Here is a 21,407-nt window from a genome sequence, read left to right as displayed (position 1 = left end):
AAGGGCCCCAAATCCCCTTAAGCTGGGTGGTAAAAGTACCATCTTAAGTGTTAAAGTGATCATATGGATAGGATTAAGGATCTGGTAATAACAACAGATAGAATTAAAAAGGAGTGAATTCTCCAACATGGGAAGCAATCCACACAGCAGACTCAAAGAATGACAACCGCTTTAAATAGCACTCCAACCTCAGAATCAGTAGTTAAAGCATTCTGGTCTGGCTGAAAAGCCCACAAGAGCATTTCAGGCATGGAAAGCCAAGACATGGGGCAAAAAATGTCCTACATGAAGGATCTCACTGGGTGAGACACCAGTGGAAAGAAGTGGTCATCAAAGGAGGTACTTTTCTCTGAAGGGAAGAGAGAACTTCCACAGTATTCTCTACATACTGATGGAGTTTGTGGATTCAAAAGTCTTCCATAGCCTAGGTAGCTCATGTCAAGAGCCTTGGGTGATCACTGACATCATATATAAGAGTGCTAATTTTTAAATTAACACTACTTCCATGCAGGACCTCTGTCCTCAGAGTTGTTATTATAACTATGTCTAAGTGCTCCCAAAATATGTATCATTCTTAGATGCTTCATTAAAGTTAATTTTCTTAAAAAAAAAACAAACAAACAAGAAAACAAGAAATAAAGAAAAAGAATTAACTGTGAGATGTAATGACTTTGAACAGCCCTTGTCTTGACTGTTGAGGAACAGGGTTTTTTTAAATTTTGTTTTGTTGCTTTTTTTTTTAACCCAGAAAATTGTTTAACTCTTTACTTAGTATAGGGTTGGTATTCTGTGTAAAAAGTTAATTGAAAATGGATCTTAGTGAAGAATGTGACTGGGAATGGGAGAGGGACAAGGAGGAGGGGTGGAAGAGTGGGTGGGAGTATGGGTATGGAGGGAAGAATCACTATATTCCTAAAATTGTACTTATGAAATGCATGAAGTCTATATTCCTTAAATAAAAATTTTCTTTAGGGGAAAAATTAAAAAACAAAAATACATTTAAAAATATTAAAGACTCAATAATGTGTTCCTGGATTATCAAAGAAATGCTTATCCTTAATTCCCTCATATTCCGAGAGAGAAAGGGAAGTATGAGTTATACACAAAGGTTTTCAATTTAAGATCACCCATCACTGAACCATACATAGATAAGCAGAGTCAACCAAGTTCTTCATCTGACGTCTTTTCCTTGTATTAGACAAGGGCAATGGCAGGCCAATTATGGTTTTTATGAGAGAACTTTGGAAAAATAACTTCCTGGGAACCTTTTAAATATAACAACACTTTTAAAATTGTAATGACAATCTAATGATAGCAAGCACTAGACAAGATAATGCAATCAAGTGCCAAAAATGGACATCTCTAGAGCCAAAAATAATGTATTTTTAATTAGATTTTTTTTACTTATTTCTACAATTTTGTCTTACTTGGTAAAATTTATGAAACTTTAACAAAGATTTGTAAAACTTGGGAAGATAATACTCATTTACAATGTTCATAATATACAATGCATTATAATTTTTGTGATGTTATGTTTATATAATAATTCTACTTCATTGCCACTACCTCATTTTTGTTTCTGTTTTTACCAACTGAATAGAAGTAAAAGGAGAGAGAGAATCGAGACACGAAAAACCATTATCTCCTAAGGTCTTGGTTTTCTTATCCCATTCCCTAATCTCCCAAATAAGCTCTTCTAAAAATATCTTATTAACATAAGAGCCCATTAAAGGGATGGGCCCCTACCCGCCCTGTTGATAATTAGAGCTACAAGCTATTTGGTCAGCCAAATCTTGACAAGGAGTCTGTTTGAGTTTAGTAAAATTGCATGTACAGAATTAACCCACTTTAATGATGAAGACATAATATATAAATCCAGAAATTTTTCTTGTTAGAAGTGGTCAATATTTGCCCAAATCAAATCAAAACTGAACTAAACAAAAACTTGCCGCTAGAGGTATCTTCCATTACTAAAGAAAAATCTGCTTTCTTGGTATAATTGAGAAAATTATTTGAAGGTACTACATGATCACAATAAATATAAATCATTTATCACTGTAATGTTTCACATTTTATGTAGAATTGAATACTTAATTATTCTGCCAAACAAAAGTTACTGTGGTTAAAAACAAAATGACACAAGTGTATTACCTGGCATAACACCTGGCTATCCCACGATATATGTGTTCAATCCCAGTGTTTTTTCCTCATTATTTCAATTATAATTGTAATAGTCAAGATATTACTTGAAAGCTACTAAAGGATAATCAGATCTGTCCAACTAGGTTATAATGTTTATAAGGTAATAGTGTCTAGCTTCCAGGGAGATTGCACACCATTTTTATGATCACTAAGAACTAATATTTGACTTATAAATTCTAATTTCATCTTTTGTACTTTGAGAAAAGAGATTAACAATCTTATCCACATCCAGATGCTTGTTTTCAAGAATTGATTCTATCTCTTTGAAGAGTTCTGTCTCCAGTTTCCTCATATTGTCCAACAATGTTTTGCCCTTTTCCTGAAAAGTTAAAAATATTTGTATAAATACATACACACACAAGAAAAAACAAATTCCAAATCAACTCTACAGAAAAGTTTGTTTATTCTGAGTCCTGCTTCAGGCTTGGTTCCCCTCTATTCTTTAGCTTTAGAAGGAATAAAATTCTTTTTTTTTTTATTTATTTGAAAGAATTACACAGAGAGAGAAAAAGAGAGGTCTTCCATCTGATGGTTCACTCACCAACTGCCGCAGTGGCCAGAGCTGAGCCGATCTGAAGCCAGGAGCCTGGAGCTTCTTCCAGGTATCCTATGTGGGTGCAGGGGCCCAAGGACCCAGGCCATCCTCCACTGCCATCCCAGGCCATAGCAGAGAGCCAGATCGGAAGAGTAGCCGGGACCAGAACCAGCGCCCACACGGGATGCTGGCACCTCAGGCCAGGGCGTTAACCTGCTACGCCACAATGCCGGCCCCAGGAATAAAATTCTTTTAGGCCAGTGTTGTGGCACAGTGCCTGTGATGCTGGATCCCATATCTGGGCACTGGTTTGAGTCCCAGTTGCTCTGCTTCTGACCCAGCTCCCAGCTAATGTGCCTGAGAAGGCAGTGGAAAATGGCCCAAGTACTTGGAACCCTGCCATCCATGTGGGAGACCAGATGGAGTTCCAATTCCTGGCTTTGGCTTGGACCAAGCCAAACCATCACAGCTGTTTGAGGAATAAACTGCAAGTGGAAGATCTCTCTGTCTCTCCCTTTCTGTCACTCTTTCAAGAAAATAAAATAAATCTTAAGAAAGAAAGAAAGAAAGAAAGAAAGAAAGAAAGAAAGAAAGAAAGAAAGAAAGAAAGAAAGAAGGAAGGAAGGAAGGAAGGAAGGAAGGAAGGAAGGAAGGAAGGAAGGAAGGAAGGAAGGAAGGAAAGAAGAAAGGAAGGAAAGAAGGAAGGAAAGAAAGGAAGAGAGAGAGGGAGGGAGAGAGGGAGGGAGGGAGGGAGGGAGGGAGGAAGGAAGGAAGGAAAGAAGGAAAGAAAGGAAGAGAGAGAGAGAGAGAGAGGGAGGGAGGGAGAAGGGGCCAGTGCTGTGGTGCAGTGAGTTAAAGTGCCTGAAGTGCCGGCATCCCATATGGCCGCTGGTTCAAGACCCGGCTGCTCCACTTCCAATCCAGCTCTCTGCTATGGCCTGGGAAAGCAGTAGAAGATGGCCCAAGTCCTTGGGCCCCTGCACCCGTGTGGGAGACCCGGAAGAAGCTCCTGGCTCCTGGCTTTGGATTGACACACAATTGCAGCCAATTGGGGAGTGAACCATCGGATGGAAGACCTCTCTTTCTCTGCCTCTCCTCTCTCTGTGTAATTCTTTCAAATAAATAAATAAATCTTAAGGGAAAAAAAAGGAAAAAGAGAATAAAATTCTTTGAAAAAAATTATTGCTCTAGATTGAGCTAATGCGTTATACCAATGTATTATTTTATTTTTTTAAAGAATTATTTTAGTTATTTGAAAGACAGAGTTACAGAGAGAGGTAGAGCAGCTTCCTGCAGTGCCAGCATCCCATATGGATGCTGGTTCGAGTCCCGGCTGCTCCACTTATGATGCAGCTCTCTGCTATGGCCTGGGAATGCAGAAGATGGCCCAAGTCCTTGGGCCCCTGCATCTGCATGGGAGACCCGGAAGAAGCTCCTGGCTTTGGATCAGCCAGCTCTGGCCGTTGCGGCCATCTGGGAAGTAAACCAACAGATGGAAGATCTCTCTCTCTCTCTGCCTCTGCCTCTCTGTAATTCTGCCTTTCAAATAAATAAATAAATCTTAAAAAACAACATTATATTGGGGCCAGTGTTGTGGTATAACAGTTAAAGCTGCTGCCTGTGATGCTGGCGGGCATCCCATATGGGCTCCAGTTTGAGACCCAGCTGGGCCACATTCAATCCAGCTCTCTGCTAGTGAGCTTGGGAAAGCAGCAGAAGATGGCCCAAAGGCAGTGATGAAGGCTCAAGTAATTAGGTTCCTACTAGCCATGAGGGAGACCTGAATTGAGTCCCTAGTTCCCAGCTTCCGCCTAGCCTAGTCCTGGATGTTGCTGGCATTTGGGGAGTAAGCCAGAAAATGGGAGCTCATTCTCTTTGTCTCTGTTTCTCCAAAAAATTAATTAATAAATAATAAAAAGTAAAAGTACTATAGTACTTGGGAATATAACTGTTATATTACTATGTCCTTAATATACTAAATTTCTCTAAAAGACTCATAACACTTGCATTATTAACCAAAGGCAAAAAATAATAAAGCTCTATTAGTCTGAGCATCTAAAATATTTTCAAATTTATTTTTTATATGAAGGAAGGAAAGTTGACACTCCGAAGTACAATAAATGGACTGAATCAAACTTTATCCTAAATGATACAACAAAGAATTTAATCTAATCATACCTTATTATTGTCTATTATTTCCAATGCCTGTTGATGCTTTTGGTAGAGTGGGTGTCTTCTGTCAGGCTTACTCTTAAAGTGTGGCTTCTTTTTCACTGGATCTTCAAGTTCAAATGTGGGTGAAATGGTATCCAATAGTTGTGAAATATGTGGCACAAATATGAAAGGCTTAAACACAGATCTAGGAGAAACAGTCTTTATCAAATTGCCATGTCAATATATTTTATAACATTTAGCATTATTTAAGGCTTCCAAGATTTGCTATAGTTAGCAGTTTCTATTAATGATGCTATACACTAATGGTTCCTGTCATACTGGTTACACTTATGCTTGTCTTCCTTGGGATATGCTTTGGAACTGTATATAGCCTTCTATTCCAGTGAACTTAACAGAGGGCCTGACACATAAACAATGTCAGTGAAGTAATAATTTATCATGTCATACTTCAACCTCCACAGTTAGAGGGTCATCTTCAATATCAGAGATTGATGTTTGGACTTGGGATGAAAATCATTACCGGCCGGCGCCGTGGCTTAACAGGCTAATCCTCCGCCTACCGGCGCCGGCACACCAGGTTCTAGTCCCAGTTGGGGCACCGGATTCTATCCCGGTTGCCCCTCTTCCAGGCCAGCTCTCTGCTGTGGCCCGGGAGTGCAGTGGAGGATGGCCCAAGTGCTTGGGCCCTGCACCCGCATTGGAGACCAGGAGAAGTACCTGGCTCCTGGCTTCGGATCAGCGTGATGCACCGGCTGCAGCGCGCCAGCCGCAGCGGCCATTGGAGGGTGAACCAACAGCAAAGGAAGACCTTTCTCTCTGTCTCTCTCTCTCACTATCCACTCTGCCTGTCCAAAAAAAAAAAAAAAAAAATTTTAGCTTGACAAGGTCATCAACATACTAATGATTCCACCTTATCCCTTGCTCCCTTGCTTGTTTATAGCATGTTGTACTTTACCTGTCAGGGTCAGGCGTTCCTGTAAAGAAGTGAATACAAGGAAGGCTGGGGTCTTGAGGTAAAACAGACACCATGCTTGCAGTGGTCATGAATTCACCCTCCATATTAATGCCACTTCGTTTATCTCGGAGAATCTCCATCATCGTTTCAAAAGTTATATTTCCTAGAGAAAATAATTTTAAGAACCATCAAATAGGTATGCATATGCAGATGCCTTGCAAATAGTTGTTTTTTTCTCTTCTTTTAATATATAATGTATGATATTGGTCTTCGTATAAATGAAATAAGATTCAAACTTAGTATCAATTACAGTGAAACTTATTCCACTGTCATGGTAAGATTTTTAAAATATATATATATATATATATATAATATGCAGTCTCAAAACCACTGTAGCAGATAAAAAAAACTTCCTAAGGAGAAGGAACCACTAATGCAATAATATGGGGCTAGTATTGTGGGGCAATGGGATAAGAAAATGTCTGCAATGCAGGCATCCCAGATGGGCCCCAGTTCAAGTACCAGTTGTTCCACTTCTGATCCAGTTCCCTGCTAATGTGCCTGGAAAGCAGAAGATGGCCCAAGTACTTAGGCCCCTGCCACCCAGATGGGAGACCTGGAAGAAGCTCCTGGCTCCTGGCTTTGGCCTGGCCCAACCCTGGCTGTTGCGGCCATTTGGGGAGTGAATCAGCACATGGACGATCTCTCTCTCTCTCTCTCTGTAACTGCATTTCAAACAAATAAATATTTTTAAAAAACTTCTGGGGCTGGAGCTGTGGCACAGTGGGTTAACACTCCGGTCTGAAGCGCTGGCATCCTACATGAGCGCCGGTTCGAGACCTGGCTGCTCCACTTCCAATCCAGGTCTCTGCTGTGACCTGAGAAAGCAGTATAAGATGGCCCAAGTCATTGAGCCCCTGCACCCGTGTGGGAGACCCAGAAGAAGCTCCAGCTGTCGGCTTCGGATCGGCGCAGCTCCGGCCGTTGCAGCCAGTTGGGGAGTGAACCATCAGATGGAAGACCTCTCTTTCTCTCTGTCTCTCTGCCTCTCCTCTCTCTGTGTAACTCTGACTTTCAAATAAATAAATAAATCTTAAAAAAAAAAAAACCTTCTAAGGCATATTAAATTAATAATTAACTGAGTTTATCAATAATTATTATCAAAATCTATCTGTTTTGGGAGCCAAATATTAAGACAATATTGTAGGCCGGCGCCGTGGCTTAACAGGCTAATCCTCCAGCTAGCAGCGCTGGCACACAGGGTTCTAGTCCCGGTCGGGGCGCCGGATTCTATCCCGGTTGCCCCTCTTCCAGGCCAGCTCTCTGCTATGGCCCCAGAAGGCAGTGGAGGATGGCCCAAGTGCTTGGGCCCTGCACCCCATGGGAGACCAGGAGAAGCACCTGGCTCCTGGCTTTGGATCAGCATGATGCGTTGGCCGCAGCGGCCACTGGAAGGTGAACCAACGGCAAAACGGAAGAACTTTCTCTCTGTCTCTCTCTCTCACTATCCACTCTGGCTGTCAAAAAAAAAAAAAAAAAAAAAGACAATATTGTGCTTAGTTTCCAATCTTACACAAGATATTCTTTACAAAATAACAAATTAGAGGCCAGCATTGTGGCAAAGTAGGTACAGCCCCTGGTTGTGATGTGGGCATCCCATATGGGCACCGACTCATGTCCTGACTGCTCTACTTACAGTCCAGCTCCCTGCTAATGGCCTGGGTAATGAAGTGGAAGATGGCCAAAGTACTTGGGACCCTACCAACCCACATGGGAGACCTGGAATAAGTTTCTGGCTGCTGGCTTTGGCCTGGCCTGGCCTGGCCTCAGCCGTTGTGGCCATCTGGAGTGAACCAGCAGATAGAAGATCTCTCTGTCCCTCTCTCTCTTTCCATAACTCTTTCAAAATAAATAAATCTTTAAAAAATAACATTATTTTCCTATAATAATTTCTGTGCCTGACATCAATAACCTTACATGAGAGTATAAATTGTAAGGTAAGCAGGAATGAAGAAGACAAAACAGAGTATGGGTTAATGGAATTTGAGTGTGCACAATTCAGATGGACTAATTTAAGAAAAGTTTAAATATGTGGGCTCGTCCTGCGAGGCGCACATTGTTGGGATGGTGGGGCCATGGCTAACAAGAAGCACCAGAGATAGTTTCAGTGAATGTATCTGTTTATTAACAGTTGGCCACAAGCTTTTATAGGGCAGGCAAAGGGGAGTAGCTAGCTCAGGGTAGCAACACTAATTCTTTTTTTTTTTTTTTTTGACAGGCAGAGTGGACAGTGAGAGGGACAGACAGAGAGAAAGGTCTTCCTTTTGCTGTTGGTTCACCCTCCAATGGCCACTGCGGCTGGAGCGCTGCGACCAGCGCACCGCGCTGATCTGAAGGCAGGAGCCAGGTGCTTCTCCTGGTCTCCCATGGGGTGCAGGGCCCAAGCACTTGGGTCACCCTTCACTGCACTCCCTGGCCACAGCAGAGAGCTGGCCTGGAAGAGGGGCAACTGGGACAGAATCGGTGCCCCGACCGGGACTAGAACCCGGTGTGCTGGTGCCGCAAGGCGGAGGATTAGCCTATTGAGCTGCGGCGCCAGCCGAAAGGTCTTCCTTTTCCGTTGGTTCACCCCTCAATGGCCGCTGCAGCCGGCGCACCGCACTGATCCGAGCCAGGAGCCTGGTGCTTCTCCTGGTCTCCCATGCAGGTGCAGGGCCCAAGGACTTGGGCCATCCTCCACTGCCTTCCTGGGCCACAGCAAAGAGCTGGCCTGGAAGAGCAACCAGGACAGGATCCAGCACCCCAACCGGGACTAGAACCTGGGGTGCCAGCGCAGCAGGCGGAGGATTAGCCTATTGAGCCGCAGCACCGGCCTCAGTATAGGTTTAAAATCTTTCCTTTGAATAGATACAAGAAATATTTTTAAAAGATTATATTTATTTATTTGAAAGGCAGAGTTACAGAGAGAGAGGGAGAGGCAGAGAGTGAGAGTGAGGGCTCTTCTGTCTGCTGGCTCAATCCCCAAATGGCCACTATGCCCAGGCCAAAGCCAGAAGCTTCTTCCTTGTCTCCCACATGGGTGCAGGGACCGAAATACTTGGGCCATCTTCCACTGCTTTCCCAAGGGCATTAGCAGGGGGCTGGATAGAAAGTAGAGCAGCTGGGACTCGAACTGGCACCCATATGGGATGCCAGTGTCGGAGGCAGCAGCTTAACTTGCTGTGCCCTAAGAAATTCCTATTAGCAAAAGAAAACTGGTACTAGGAAATAGTCACTTGAAATAACACATTTAAAACCAAATGAGAGGGGGCATGGTAGGCGCCAGCATATGGATGCCTGTTTGTGTCCCTGCTGCTCCACTACCAACCCAGCTTTTTGTATGGCTTGGGAAAGCTGCAGAAGATGGCTCAAGTGCTTGGGCCCCTGCACCTGTGTGGGAGACCTGGAGGAGGTTCTGGCTTCTGGCTTCACATCAGCCCAGCTCTGGCCATTGCAGACATTTGGGAGTGAACCAGCAGATAGAAGACCTCTCTCTTTCTTTCCCCCTCCCTCTGTAACTCTGTCCCTCAAATAAATAAATATTAAAAAAAGAGAGAGAGAGAGAAGGTGGGAAGTTGTGTAAATTCCCATCTGATGGTCTCCATTCTTCAAAAAAAAAAAGGGGGGGGGATCAAAATTTCATGGTAAATAGCAGAGTTTATAAAAGGATTGAGTTTTTAACATGGAATAAAAATATTACAGAAATAAGTTTATATAAGTTTATAGCTAATAAGGCTTGTTTTTAAGTTTATTTATTTTTATTCACTTGAAAAGCAGAGCAACAAAGACAGAGAGAAATAGATCTTTCATCTGCTGATTCCTCAGATGCCTTCAACAGCCAGGATGGGGCCCTGCAAAAGCCCGGATCCAGAACTCCATCTAGGACTCCTATGTCAGTGGGAGGGGCCCAAGTACTTCAGCCATCATCTGCTGCTTCCCAGGGTATGCATTAGCAGGAAGCTGGATTGGAAGTAGAGGCAGAACTTAATCTCAGACACTCTGATATGGGACATGGATATCCCAAGTGATGGTTTAACCCACTGAGCCACAATGCCTAACCCTGTAGTTAATAAAATTTAAGTTAAAATTTAAATATGCTAATTCTTAGAACAAAGAATGAATGAAGTAGAAGCCAGTGCTGTGACTTAGTAGGTTAAGCTTCTGTGGGCAGTGCCAGCATCCTGTATGGGTACCAGTTTGTGTCCCAGCTGTTCCACTTCCAATCCAACTCACTGCTGATGGCTTGGGAAAGCAGTGAAAGGCAGCGCAAGTGCTTGGGCCCCTGCACCCCAGTGGGAGCCAGAAGAAGCTCCTGGCTCCTGGTTTTGAATACTCCTAGCTCCAGCAGTTGGGACATTCGGGGAGTGAAACATTGGATGGACAACCTCTTTCTGTCTCTCCCTCTCTCCATCAGTAACTCTACCTCTCAAGTAAATAAATAAATCTTTTAAAAAATTTTTTTCAACAAAGTTTTAAGAAAATACAACTCTACTTAACTACTGCAACATCATAATTTTTGCAAAAATATAGAAGACTTAGTTAAGTTTCTCAAGTCTCTCCCTTAATATTTTATTTTATTTATTTATTTTTTTTGGACAGGCAGAGTGGATAGTGAGAGAGAGAGACAGAGAGAAAGGTCTTCCTTTTTGCTGTTGGTTCACCCTCCAATGGCCGCTGCGGCTGGCTCATCGCGCTGATACGAAGCCAGGAGCCAGGTGCTTCTCCTGGTCTCCCATGCAGGTGCAGGGCCCAAGCACTTGGGTCATCTTCCACTGCCTTCCCAGGCCATAGCAGAGAGCTGCCCTGGAAGAGGAGCAACTGGGATAGAATCCGGCGCCCTAACCAGGACTAGAACCCAGTGTGCCGGCGCCACAGGCAAAGGATTAGCCTGTTAAGCCATGGTGCCGGCCTCTCCCTTAATATTTTAATACTCAAATCATTTTCCTATCATGTATTTAGTCATGCTATGAGTTTTGTCTTCAGTGTTACTTTGACTTCTTGAAATTACACATCTTTTATAAGATTTTCAGTTTGCATTTTATTTTTACTATGTTGTTGAATACTTAATAACCATTAAGGGGCTGACCAGCAAAATGCTAACATTAAACTCAATGAAAGTGCTAGGTGAGGAGGCCAGCACTGTGGCACAGATTAATCCTCCGCCTACAGTGCTGGCATCCCATATGGGCACCAGTTCTAGTCCTGGCTGCTCCTCTTCCAATCTAGCTCTCTGCTATGGTCTGGGGAAGCAGTGGAAGATGGCCTAAGTGCTTGGGTCCCTGCATTTGCATGGGAGACCTGGGAGAAACTCCTGGCTCCTGGCTTCTGGTCAGCACAGCTCTGGCCATTGAGACCATTTGGGGAGTGAACCAAGGAAGGAGGACGTTTCATAAATCATAAATAAAATAAATAAATAATAAATAAATAAAATAATAAATAAATAAATAAAAATAAATAAATAAAAAAAAGAAAGTGCTAAGTGAGGAAAGATGTTTGAATGAGGACTAATTTAAAGGTGGTTCATTAGTGATTTTTTTTTTTTTTTTTGCTTCTCTATGCAACATCTGTAACTTTGAGCCATCATCTGCTGCTTCCCAGGCACATTAGCAGAGAATTGGATCATAAGGCAGAGTAGCCAGGATTCAAACCAACACACCAACATGGGATGTAGGCGTGCAAAGCGGCAGCTTAATCCACTGCACCATAGTGCCTGCTCCTACATATTTTCTTCCACAAAAGATTTAACATTCTTCTGCTAGACATATAGAATACAGATGAATTATCTTGATCCACTTGACTGGTCTACTCCTTGTTTGTACTCACTCCTAAGGAGTAGCCTTTCTGGGATGGCAACTGAAAGCGCGGGGTATTTCCTAGGCTCCTTCTTATACCTCAAATCCAGTTTCTGTTCCTAAGGTCTACAGAATCCCTGCTTGGCTTTTAAGGTTTTAGTAGCTACTTCTGCTTACTTTCTCAGTGTCTCATCCTGCATATATGCTATGTAGAAGTCAGCAACTGCTTTAAGGAGAAAATGTGACAGAGAACGTCAGGATATTTTCAAAAATGTAAATAGTTTTTTCTCAATCTCCTGGATCAAGGCTCCTCATGTCCTAGCTATTTTGGGTGTCCATCCATGCCTTCAGATGGTGGGTTATTTTCCCTTTAGATCTTATCATTATTCCTGGAAGGAGGTCAGTCTACACTTGATCTTAGCCAAAAGGCCGAGAAGTGATGGAGGTCAGTCTAATTCCAGCTACTCCTCCATAGCTACTTTTTTTTTTAAGACTTTATTTATTTATTTTGTTTTTTTTTTTGTTTGTTTGTTTGTTTGTTTTGACAGGCAGAGTGGACAGTGAGAGAGAGACAGAGAGAAAGGTCTTCCTTTTGCCGTTGGTTCACCCTCCAATGGCCGCCGCGGTAGGCGCGCTGCGGCCGGCGCACCGCACTGATCCGATGGCAGGAGCCAGGTGCTTCTCCTGGTCTCCCATGGGGTGCAGGGCCCAAGCACTTGGGCCATCCTCCACTGCACTCCCTGGCCACAGCAGAGAGCTGGCCTGGAAGAGGGGCAACCGGGACAGGATCGGTGCCCCGACCAGCACTAGAACCCAGTGTGCCGGCGCCGCAAGGCGAAGGATTAGCCTAGTGAGCCACGGCGCCGGCCTAAAGACTTTATTTATTTATTTGAGAGGTAGAGTTAGAAAGAGAGGGAGAGAAAGGTCTTCCATCCACTGGTCCATTCCCCAAGTGGCTGCAATGGCCAGAGCTCAGCCCAACCAAAGCCAGGAGCTTCTTCTGAGTCTCCCACGCATATGCAGAGGTCCAAGCACTTGGGCCATCTTTCACTGCTTCCCCAGGCCATTAGCAGAGAGCTGAATCAGAAGAGGAGCAGCCAGGACACAAGCCAGTGCCCAGATGGAATGCTGGCACTGCAGGCGGAGGCTTAGCCTACTACACCATACTGCCAGCCCCTACTTTTGTGCTTTTAATTACTCCACCCTACTAGTATGCCTCCCATTTATTAAATTATCAATCTCTTTTTACCCTGAAGTATTAGCAACTTCTTAATAACACTAATGAATGTGGCAGATCCATATTATAATAAATACAATTTTTAAAAAAGAACAGGGGGCCGGCGCCGCGGCTCACTAGGCTAATCCTCCGCATTGCGGCGCCGGCACACCGGGTTCTAGTCCCGGTCAGGGCACCGGATTCTGTCCCGGTTGCCCCTCTTCCAGGCCAGCTCTCTGCTGTGGCCAGGGAGTGCAGTGGAGGATGGCCCAAGTCCTTGGGCCCTGCACCCCATGGGAGACCAGGATAGCACCTGGCTCCTGCCATCAGATCAGTGCAGTGCGCCGGCCGCAGCGCGCTACCGTGGCGGCCATTGGAGGGTGAACCAACGGCAAAAGGAAGACCTTTCTCTCTGTCTCTCTCTCTCACTGTCCACTCTGCCTGTCAAAAAAAAAAAAAAGACAACAGGGGCCAGTGCTGTATTATAGCAAGTACAGCTGTTGCCTGCAACACTGGCATTCCATTTGGGTGCTGGTTTGAGTCCTGGCTGCTCCACCTCCAACCCAGCTCCCTGCTAATGCAGCTGGGAAAACAGCAGAAGCAGCCCCATGTCCTTGGGCCCCTGAACCCATGTGGTACACCGGGAAGAAGCTCCTGATTCCTGGCTTTGGTCTGGCCTGGCCCAGCCCCAGCTATTGGGGCCATTTGGGGAGTGAACCAACAGATGGAAGACCTCTCTTTCTGCCTCTCTCTCTCTCTCTCTCTGTCTATATCTTTCAAATTAATAAAATAAATCTTTAAAAATATTAAATCAAAGACAACAAGAAACTTGAACCTATGCATTCAAACATGGGCACTGCATATCTTACCTGCTAGGCCAAAGGCCCACACTTAACATGATTGTTTAAGATTTTTTTTTTCCCTCTCTCTCAAAATGCTACTCTAATGACAAGAAAGGAACAACAACAACAAAAAAAGAATTTATAAAAACAAAGAGTACATGAAAAGCAAGAATATCTCCCCATTCTCATGATAATGTGAAGATAAAAGAAAAAGCTCATAGCAAGTCTATACCCAAATTTTGACTCTGTGACATTTCAAATTAAAAGAAAATTGACTTCTACCTAAAATAATGTTCTATCTTCCTTTAATCATGAAAGGTACTATTTTATGTAAATGGGAATAGAGTTATGTAAGTCAACATTCTCTTACCCAGTTTCTCCACAATAGAGCCATGACTTTAAATTCAAGAAAAATAACTTACTGAATTTACAGATAAGTTACAGGAGGAATGTCTATTAATTCTGAAAAACATAGGAAGAAAAACAAATGGTGCAGCTAAAAAAAGCCACTAATCTTTAAACTCAACAATAAAGGAAAAGCTTACTATCCACACCTATCAGGCACATAACTTCAGTACACAGTGAGATTTAAAAATGATTCAAATCTGAATTCTTATAAATGGCAAGTTTTAATAAAAAACAGTGTAAGAACCGTAACACTGTGATAATGCAGGTATTATAAAATGTTTTCTGTATTTGAAACCTACAATTCTCAAAATGAAAGGAGGATTTACATGATCTCTTGAGTAGGACAGCTATAAGTAATCCACTAGCAAGCACTGAATAAGTACGGAGACTGTAGTGGCAGGGTTCAGTAAAATAAATGCAAAACACAGGGTGCAATTTCATTGCAATTTAAACTAGTTATTTAAAATACACGAATGAATATAGACACAATTTGGATATACATGTAGCACAGTTAATAGCTATCAAGGAGGAATAGTTGGAAAGAAGAGAGGTAGGCTCTTCTATCTAGAAAAATCATGAGAAAAATTAACCATAATGTACTAGTAGGCAATTTTCTATAAAGCATTGGAAAGACATTTATTCTTTTGACAAAGCAGAAAAGGCTGGATGAACTGTACTTCATTCTTGGGAAAAAATGTTTCATATCAGATGCATTCATTACTATAATCATATATGCATTTCAAATCTATGGTTCCATGGTTAAAATGACAAATTAATTATTAAGATGTGGTAGCTAATTAATTTATAATTGTGCTGTTTGTTTTCCTTCCTATTATCCAATTATCCTAAACCTTAAAATTCTTAATATTTTCCTTTCTTCCTATGCATCACTGCTTGTCATTTTTAAAAATTTATTTATTTTTGTTTATTTAAAAGGCAGAGAGACAGAGACACAGAGCTTCCATCTTCTAGGTCACTCTCCCAAATGCCTGAAAACAGGCAGAGCCAAGCTGAAGCCAGGAGCCTAGAACTCAATCTGGGTCTCCAGTGTAGACAGCAGTGACCAACTACTTGAGCCATCACCTGGTGCCTCCCAGGCTGCAACCTTTAAGGAAGGTAGAATCAGAAGTGAAGCAGAGGGGCCAGCTCTGTGGCATAGTGGTAAAGCTGCCACCTGGAGTGCTGGCATCCCATACGGGCGCCAGTTCAGGTCCTGATCCTGCTCCATTTCCAATCCAGCTCTCTGCTGTGGCCTGGGAAAGCAGTGGAAGATGGCCCAAGTCCTTGGGCCCCTGCACCTGCGTGGGAGACCCAGAATGAGCTCCGGCACCTAGCTTCAGATCTGCACAGCTCCAGCCATTGCTCTCTCTCTCTCTCTCTCTCTCTCTCTGCCTCTCTTTTCTGTGTAACTATGATTTTCAAATAAATAAATAAATCTTTTTAAAAAAAGAAACTTCATTAAAAACTTCAAATCATAAGACATTCTTTTGGAAATTAAAATATAAGATATTTCAAATGTTTTCAAAACAGCTCAAGCATTCTAAAAACAGCATCACAAGCTTTTTCCTAATATACCAAATAACTAATATATTTAATTTAATGACTACCTGGGAAGCAAACACTAATCACTGACTGATCCATCCATGAGCAGCTGCTTTCAGATTCACAGATGCTTTCTATCCTACAAGTGAAAGTGAGTGTCATATTTTGGTTAGCTGGATGATCCAGTTATTTTGTTTCAATTATTTGGAAACAAAGGAAAAGAAAGGTACATTAGAAACTAGCTTCTGGGGCAGGCATTGTGGTGTACAGGTTAAGCTGCTGCCTGCAACAGCATCCCATTAGGGTACTGTTTCTGGTCCCAGCTCCTTGCTAACGCACCTAGGAAAGCAGTGAAAGATGGCCCCAAGTCCTTAGGTCCCTGCACCCATGTGGGAAACCCAGAAGAAGCTCCTGGTTCCTGGCTTTTGTCTGGCCCAGCCCCAGCTATGTGGCCATTTGGGGAGTGAACCAGCAGATGGAAGATCTGTCTCTCTATCTCTTTCTCTCTCTGTAACTCTGCCTTTCAAATAAATAAATCAGTTTAAAAAGGGGGAGAGAGAGAGAGAGAGAGAGAGAGAGAGAGAGAGAGAGAGAGAGAGAGAGAGAGAGAGAGAGAAGCTACCTTTTAAGTAGTAGTTGAGGCCGGCGCCGTGGCTTAACAGGCTAATCCTCTGCCTTGCAGCACCGGAACACCGGGTTCTAGTCCTGGTTGGGTCACCGGATTCTATCCCGGTTGCCCCTCTTCCAGGCCAGCTCTCTGCTATGGCTCGGGAAGGCAGTGGAGGATGGCCCAAGTGCTTGGGCCCTGCACCCCATGGGAGACCAGGAGAAGCATCTGGCTCCTGGCTTCGGATCAGCGCATGCGCCGGCCACGGCGGCCATTGAGGGGTGAACCAACGGCAAAAAGGAAGACTTTTCTCTCTGTATCTCTCTCTCTCACTATCCACTCTGCCTGTTCAAAAAAAAAAAAAAAAGTAGTAGTAGTTGAGCATTGGGTATAGCAGTTAAGACACATTCTGAGATGCTCTCATCCTATATCAGAATTTGAGTCCCATCACCACTTCTGATTCCAGCTTCCTGCTAATGCACACTCTGGGGGACAGGAGGTGATGGCTCAGGGACCTGAGCACCTGACACCTACAGGGGAGACTCAGATTGAGTTCCAGGCTCCTGGCAGCAGCCTGGTCCAGCCTGGCCAAGCCCTAGCTATTGTGGGCATTTGGGGAGGGAACCAGCAGATGGAAGATCTCTGTCTGTATGTGTGTGTATGACTCTCTCTCTGACTTCCAAATAAATGAAAATAAAAATAGAGATTAAAAAAAAAACTTCCTTAAAAAAGTCAATAGTAACCCAGTATAAAAATTGGATAAATATACATTAATAGGAGCTGGCACTGTGGCATAGCAGGTTAAGCCGCCATCTGCAGCACCAGCATCCCATATGGGCACTGATTTGAGTCCCAGACGCTCCACTTCTGATCTTGCTCCCTGCTAATGAGCCTGGTAAAGCTGTGGAAGATGGCCCAAGTGCATGGGTCCTTGCACTCACGGGGAAGACCTGGAAGAAGCTACTGGCTCCTGGCTTTGGCCTGGTTCAGCTCTAGCTGCTGTGGCCATCTGGGGAGTGAACCAGAGGATGGATGATCTCTGTCTCTCTTTCTCTCTCTCTCTCTCTGTGATTGTGTCAAATATAATATTTTTTTAAAAAGACCCATTAATAAACAGGTAACTTCTAAGAAAATTACAAGTTTTCAATAAATATAAGATTGTCTATTAAAAATAAATATATATTAAAACAACTATATATAATACCATGCCATTTTTTACTACAAAATTTATAAAGGTTTGAGAAATAACATCATATATTGACAAGTAAATTATGGGGTCTGATGCTGTGGTGTAATAGGTTAAGTCGAATGATTCAGGGAAAGCAATGGAAGATAGCCCAAGTGCTTGAGCCCCTGCACCCATGTGGGAGAGACCTGAAAGAAGCTCCAGGCTCCTGGCTTCGGATCAGCCAGCTGAACCAGTGAATGGAATGCGTATCTCTCTGCCTCTCAAATAAATAAATCTTAAATAAAAAAAAAAAAAAAAGAAAAGAAATGGGCCAGCACTGCAGCATGGCGGGTAAAGCTGCTGCCTGCAGTGCCAGCATCCCACAGGTGCGCCAATTTGAGTCCTGGCTGCTCTACTTCTGATCCAGCTCCCTGCTAATGGCCTGAGAAAGCAGTAGAAGATGCCCCAAGTGCTTGGGCCCCTGCACCCACGTGGGAGACTCAGAAGAAGCTCCAGGCTCCTGGCTTTGGATCAGCCCAGCTCCAGCCATTGAGGCCATTTGGGAGTAAACCAGCAGAGAGATAGAAAACCTCTCTCTCTCTGCCTCTCTGAAACTCTGCCTTTCAAATAAAGAAATAAATCTTAAAAAAAAAAAAAAAAAAGAAAGAAAGAAAGAAAGAGAATGGGCATTCACATATTGTTGGTGGAAATTCAAACTGATATAGCTTTTCTGATGACCCTTTTGGTAATGTGTTTCACAAGTTTTAAAATAAACCCCTACAGGGGCTGGCGCCATGGTTCACTTGGTTTTCCTTCACCTGCGGTGCCGGCATCCGGCATCCCATACAGGCACCGGGTTCTAGTCCCGGTTGCCCCTCTTCCAGTCCAGCTCTCTGCTGTGGCCTGGGAAGGCAGTGGAGGATGGCCCAAGTGCTTGGGCCCCCACACCTGCATGGGATACCGGGAGGAAGCACCTGGCTCCTGGCTTTGGATCGGTGTAGCTCCGTCCGCAGTGGCCATTTGGGGGGTGAACCAACGGAAGGAAGACCTTTCTCTCTGTCTCTCTCTCTCTCACTGTCTAACTCTATCTGTCATATCTGTCAAATAAAAAAAAAATACCCCTACTTTGACCCTATATTCTTCTTATAGAAACTCAACCTAGGAAAATAATCATGGATATGAAGATAAATAAACTATGAATGTGTTGTATAATTTTCAATAATTAAAGAATGAAAACAACCTAAATGATAGGAATTGGTTTGGTATAATTTGATTCACATAATCTTCAGTATACAGTGATTAAAATACTACCACAAAGAGATAAAGGGGATATCAAAATAACAGAGTACCTGTTAAAAAGTTAGAAAGACCTGTATGTGATGAAAACAGAATGATCTATATTACATTGCTGAGAAAAGTGATATGCAGAAAGTTATGAATAGTATGCTCTTACTTTTATAAAAAAAGAAACATATACATATATATTTCATTTGGCATATATCATCTCTTGTAGAATACATAATTTCCTAGGGGTTACTTGGGCCAATGTGTATCAATTTTGTTTATTTTTTCAAAAAAACAGCTCTTTGTTTTGCTGATCTTTTATAAGTTTTATAGGATTCAATTTTGTTGATTTCTTCTCTAATTTTAATTATTTCTCTTCTCCTACTAGTTTTGGGTTTGATTTACTGTAGTTTTCTAGATCCTTTAGATGCACTGATAGCTCATTTATTTGGTACCTTTCCAATTTCTTGATGTAGACACCTACTGCTATAACTTTCCTCTTAACACTGCTTTTGCTGTATCCCATAAGTTTGATATGTTGTGTTGTTATCTTCCTTTGCTTCCAGAAAGTTTCTGATTTCTCTTTTGATTTTTTCTATGACCCACTGTTCATTCAGGAGCATGTTGTTCAGTCTCCATGTGTTTGCATATGCTCTAGAGATTCCTGAGTTGCTGATTTCCAGCTTTACTCCATTGTGGTCCAAGAAGATGCATGGTATGATTTCGATTTTTTTTTAATTTGCTGAGTCTTGCTTTATGGCCTAGTATGTGATCAATCCTAGAGAAAGTTCCATGCACATGCACTGCTGAGAAGAACGTGTATTCTTCACGTGTAGGATGAAAAGTTCTGTAGATAGCTGTTAGATCCATCTCATGGGAAAAAGAACTGATTATCTAGGGTCAGAGTATGAAACAGAGATTTCTCTGTATACTCTTGTGTACCTTTAAATTTTCTTTTATTTGAGAGGCTAACAGACAGAGACAGAGTGCTCTAGTTTACATCTACGAGTTTACTTCTCAAATGCCTGCAACAGCCAGGACTGGGTCAGGTCAAAGCCAGGAGTCATGAACTCAATCTGAGTCTTTTCATGGATGGCCAGGAATCGAGGACTTGAGCCATCACCTGCTGCCTCTCAGGTGTAGACATCCCAAGTGGTGTCCCAAAGTGCCATTCGCCCATCACAACTGTTGAATTTTGAATCATGTGAATATACTTGCTTTTATAAGTAATGTCATAAAGTATTTTTAAAGGGATGATTTATCAATGACATATTTTTTTAAAAAAATATTTATTTATTTATTTATTTTGAAAGGTAGAGTAATAGAGAGGCAGAGGCAGAGAGAGAGAGAGAGAGAGAGAGAGACATCTTCTATCTGCTGGTTCATTTGCCAGATAGCCTCAACAGCCGGAGCTGTGCCAGTCAGAAGCCAGGAGCCACAAGCTTCTTCCAGGTCTCCCACATGAGTGCAGGGGCCCAAGCAAGCACTTAGGCCATTCTCCACTGCTTTCTCTGGGCACATGAGCAGGGAGCTGGATCAGAAGTGGAACAGCCAGGACTTGAACTGGCACCCATATGGGATGCCAGCAATGCAGGTGGTGGCTTAACCGACTACACCAGAACACCAGCTCTGAAAATTTACATATTGAAATGTGTATTTATTTTCATCTAACTTAAAGGGGGAAAGAAAAAGAGAGAGATCTTCCATCCACTGGTTAATTCCCTAAATACCCACAACAGCTATGGCTGAGCCTGGCTGAAGCCAGGAGCCTAGAACTCCATCTGTATCTCCCATGTTGATGGCAACATCATCTGCTTGAGCCATCATCTGCTGCCTCCCAGATGCATTAGCAGGAAGCTAGAACAGAAGCAAAGCAGTAGGGACTCAAACTAGCACTCAGATAAAAGATGTGGGCATCCCAAGTGGCTGATAACCACTGTACTACAATGCCCACCCCTAAAATTTACATTTTTGATTGGCAACTTCTTACTGTTTAATATAAGTATTTAATGCTATAAATTTCCTCATAAGCACTATTTTTACCACATCTCATAAATTTCGATATTTTAGCTTTCATTTTAATTCCATTTAAATGTTTCCTAATTTCCCTTGAAACTTCTTTTTTAACAGAATGTTGTGTGATTTCCAAGTATTTAGGGAGTTTTCCAGATCTCTTCTTGTAACTGCTTTAAAATTTAATTTTCTTATTGTCAGAGACTATACCTTGTCTCTTTTATATTTTTTTAAAGTTCATTTCTATTTACTTAAAAGGAAGAACAATAGAGACAATATTGGGGGGGGGGAGGAAAGGAGGGAGGGAGGGAGGGAGAGAGAGAGAGAAAGAAAGAAAGAAATCTTCCATCCATTGGTTCCCTCCCCAAATGCCTAGAACTCCATCCTGGCCTACCAAATGTGTGGCAGGGACCCAAGTGTTTGGGTCATCACTTGCTATTTCCCAAGATACACATTAGCAGGAAGCTGCATCTGAATTAGACATGTGAATTGATCCCAGGCATCCAGTATGGGATGCAGCTTGACCTGCTGAGCCTTAACCCACTGTGCCATAATGCCCGCCTCCTCCCTTTTACCTTTGTTAAGATTTATGACTCAGGGGGCTGGCGCTGTGGCACAGCAGGTTAACG

General features: G+C 42.8%; 2 protein-coding genes across 5 annotated transcripts in view; one reads left to right on the top strand and one right to left on the bottom strand.

The window, feature by feature from the left end:
- GPR155 (G protein-coupled receptor 155) overlaps positions 1-21,407 on the top strand; it is a 97,463-nt gene that overhangs the window by 64,118 nt on the left and 11,938 nt on the right. The window contains exon 17 of the mRNA XM_062187996.1: positions 19,383-19,480. Within this exon, the coding sequence (XP_062043980.1) occupies positions 19,383-19,480 (98 nt within the window). The remainder of the gene's footprint in view (positions 1-19,382; positions 19,481-21,407) is intronic.
- The window catches only part of SCRN3 (secernin 3), a 32,364-nt gene continuing 12,333 nt past the window's right edge, over positions 1,377-21,407 (bottom strand). For 2 of the 4 annotated variants that reach the window (XM_062188034.1, XM_062188015.1), the window contains exons 6-8: positions 5,868-6,030; positions 4,916-5,096; positions 1,379-2,521 (exon numbers count right to left, since the gene is read on the bottom strand). In XM_062188034.1, coding sequence (XP_062044018.1) covers positions 2,351-2,521; positions 4,916-5,096; positions 5,868-6,030 — 515 coding nt within the window. In that variant the 3' untranslated portion in view covers positions 1,379-2,350. Of the gene's footprint in view, positions 2,522-4,915; positions 5,097-5,867; positions 6,031-21,407 lie in introns of all 4 variants that reach the window. The other 2 variants (XM_062188040.1, XM_062188024.1) reach the window with 2 other exon arrangements.

The sequence above is a fragment of the Lepus europaeus genome, chromosome 1 (genome assembly GCF_033115175.1).
Source record: "Lepus europaeus isolate LE1 chromosome 1, mLepTim1.pri, whole genome shotgun sequence".
Lineage (NCBI taxonomy): Eukaryota > Metazoa > Chordata > Mammalia > Lagomorpha > Leporidae > Lepus > Lepus europaeus.
This window is presented reverse-complemented; position numbering and strand designations above follow the sequence as displayed.